Genomic DNA, 1218 nt, shown 5'->3' on the forward strand with positions numbered 1-1218 from the left:
TTATTCTCTCTCTCTCTTTCCTTTCTTTTTCTATATGACACACTCGCATTTCACTACATCTTGCGATTCTTTTTTTTATGTTTAATAAACTGTAAAACTATTATTATTATTTATTCAGAATCCCGGCTTCAGGTTCTCATAAAACTTACCTCGCATGCCATAGTAGGAAAACCTCTCACAGAACTCGTTCACGACGATGAAGAAGATGCTGAGAGGATAGCCACAGCACTCCGTCTGGTTCACGGGCAAAAAAGAAAAGAAAAGAAAAGAAAAGAAAGAAAGATAAATAATATATTTATTTATAATATAAATCAAGCAATATATTGTATATAAAAAAAGAAAAATTATATATTTATTTATTAATTATAGATATCAAGCAATATATTGTCTATAAAAAGAAAAATAATAAATAGAAAAATAATATATTTATTTTAAAAAAATCAAGCAATATATTGTCTAAAGAAAATAAAATAAAAAATATTTATTGATTATATAAAGCAAGCAAATATATTGTCTTAAAAAAAGAAAAATTATATATTTAAATATCTTATAAATCAAGCAATATATTATCTAAAAAAGAAAAAAATGATATATTTATTTATTATTTAAAAAAATCAAGCAATATATTGTCTAAAAAAAGATAAATAATATATTTATTTTTTACTTATATAAATCAAGCAATATATTGTCTTAAAAAATAAAGAAAAATAATATATTTATTTATTATATAAATCAAGCAACATAGTGTCTAAAATAAAAAAGAAGAATTTATTTATTTATTATATATATATTAAATATAAATATATATTATATTATAAATATATATATATATATTTTATAATATATATTATAAATATATTAAATCAAGCAATATATTTTTTTAAAGGAAAAATAATATATTTATTTATTAATTATATAAACCAAGCAATATATTGTCTAAGACAGAATTCAGTGCAGTGTGTTGCTTATTTTTGAAATTACCTTCTCTTTGGACTTCTTCACTTTTCCCTGCTCTTTGTCTATAAATTAAAGAAAGCAGAGCGCTCAGATGTGCAGAACATTCACAGAATTAAAAAATTTATAAACCATCACCTGGACCTGGATCACTCACCTGCCATGTCTTCTTTCATCTCTCTTACTCCTCACTGAGTGAATATCCTTTAATCGCTGTTCAAACACCACACACACTCACACACACACACACACACACACACCTCC

The 1218-nt window shown here is 23.2% G+C and overlaps 1 protein-coding gene across 1 annotated transcript in view; it reads right to left on the reverse strand.

Annotated features, from left to right (window-relative positions):
- slc15a1b (solute carrier family 15 member 1b) overlaps nucleotides 1–1218 on the reverse strand; it is an 11956-nt gene extending 10738 nt beyond the window's left edge. The window contains exons 1-3 of the mRNA XM_058402146.1: nucleotides 1112–1218; nucleotides 982–1019; nucleotides 150–234 (exon numbers count right to left, since the gene is read on the reverse strand). Coding sequence (XP_058258129.1) covers nucleotides 150–234; nucleotides 982–1019; nucleotides 1112–1130 — 142 coding nt within the window. The 5' untranslated portion in view covers nucleotides 1131–1218. The remainder of the gene's footprint in view (nucleotides 1–149; nucleotides 235–981; nucleotides 1020–1111) is intronic.

This window comes from Hemibagrus wyckioides, linkage group LG11 (assembly GCF_019097595.1).
Source record: "Hemibagrus wyckioides isolate EC202008001 linkage group LG11, SWU_Hwy_1.0, whole genome shotgun sequence".
In the NCBI taxonomy this organism is placed as follows: domain Eukaryota; kingdom Metazoa; phylum Chordata; class Actinopteri; order Siluriformes; family Bagridae; genus Hemibagrus; species Hemibagrus wyckioides.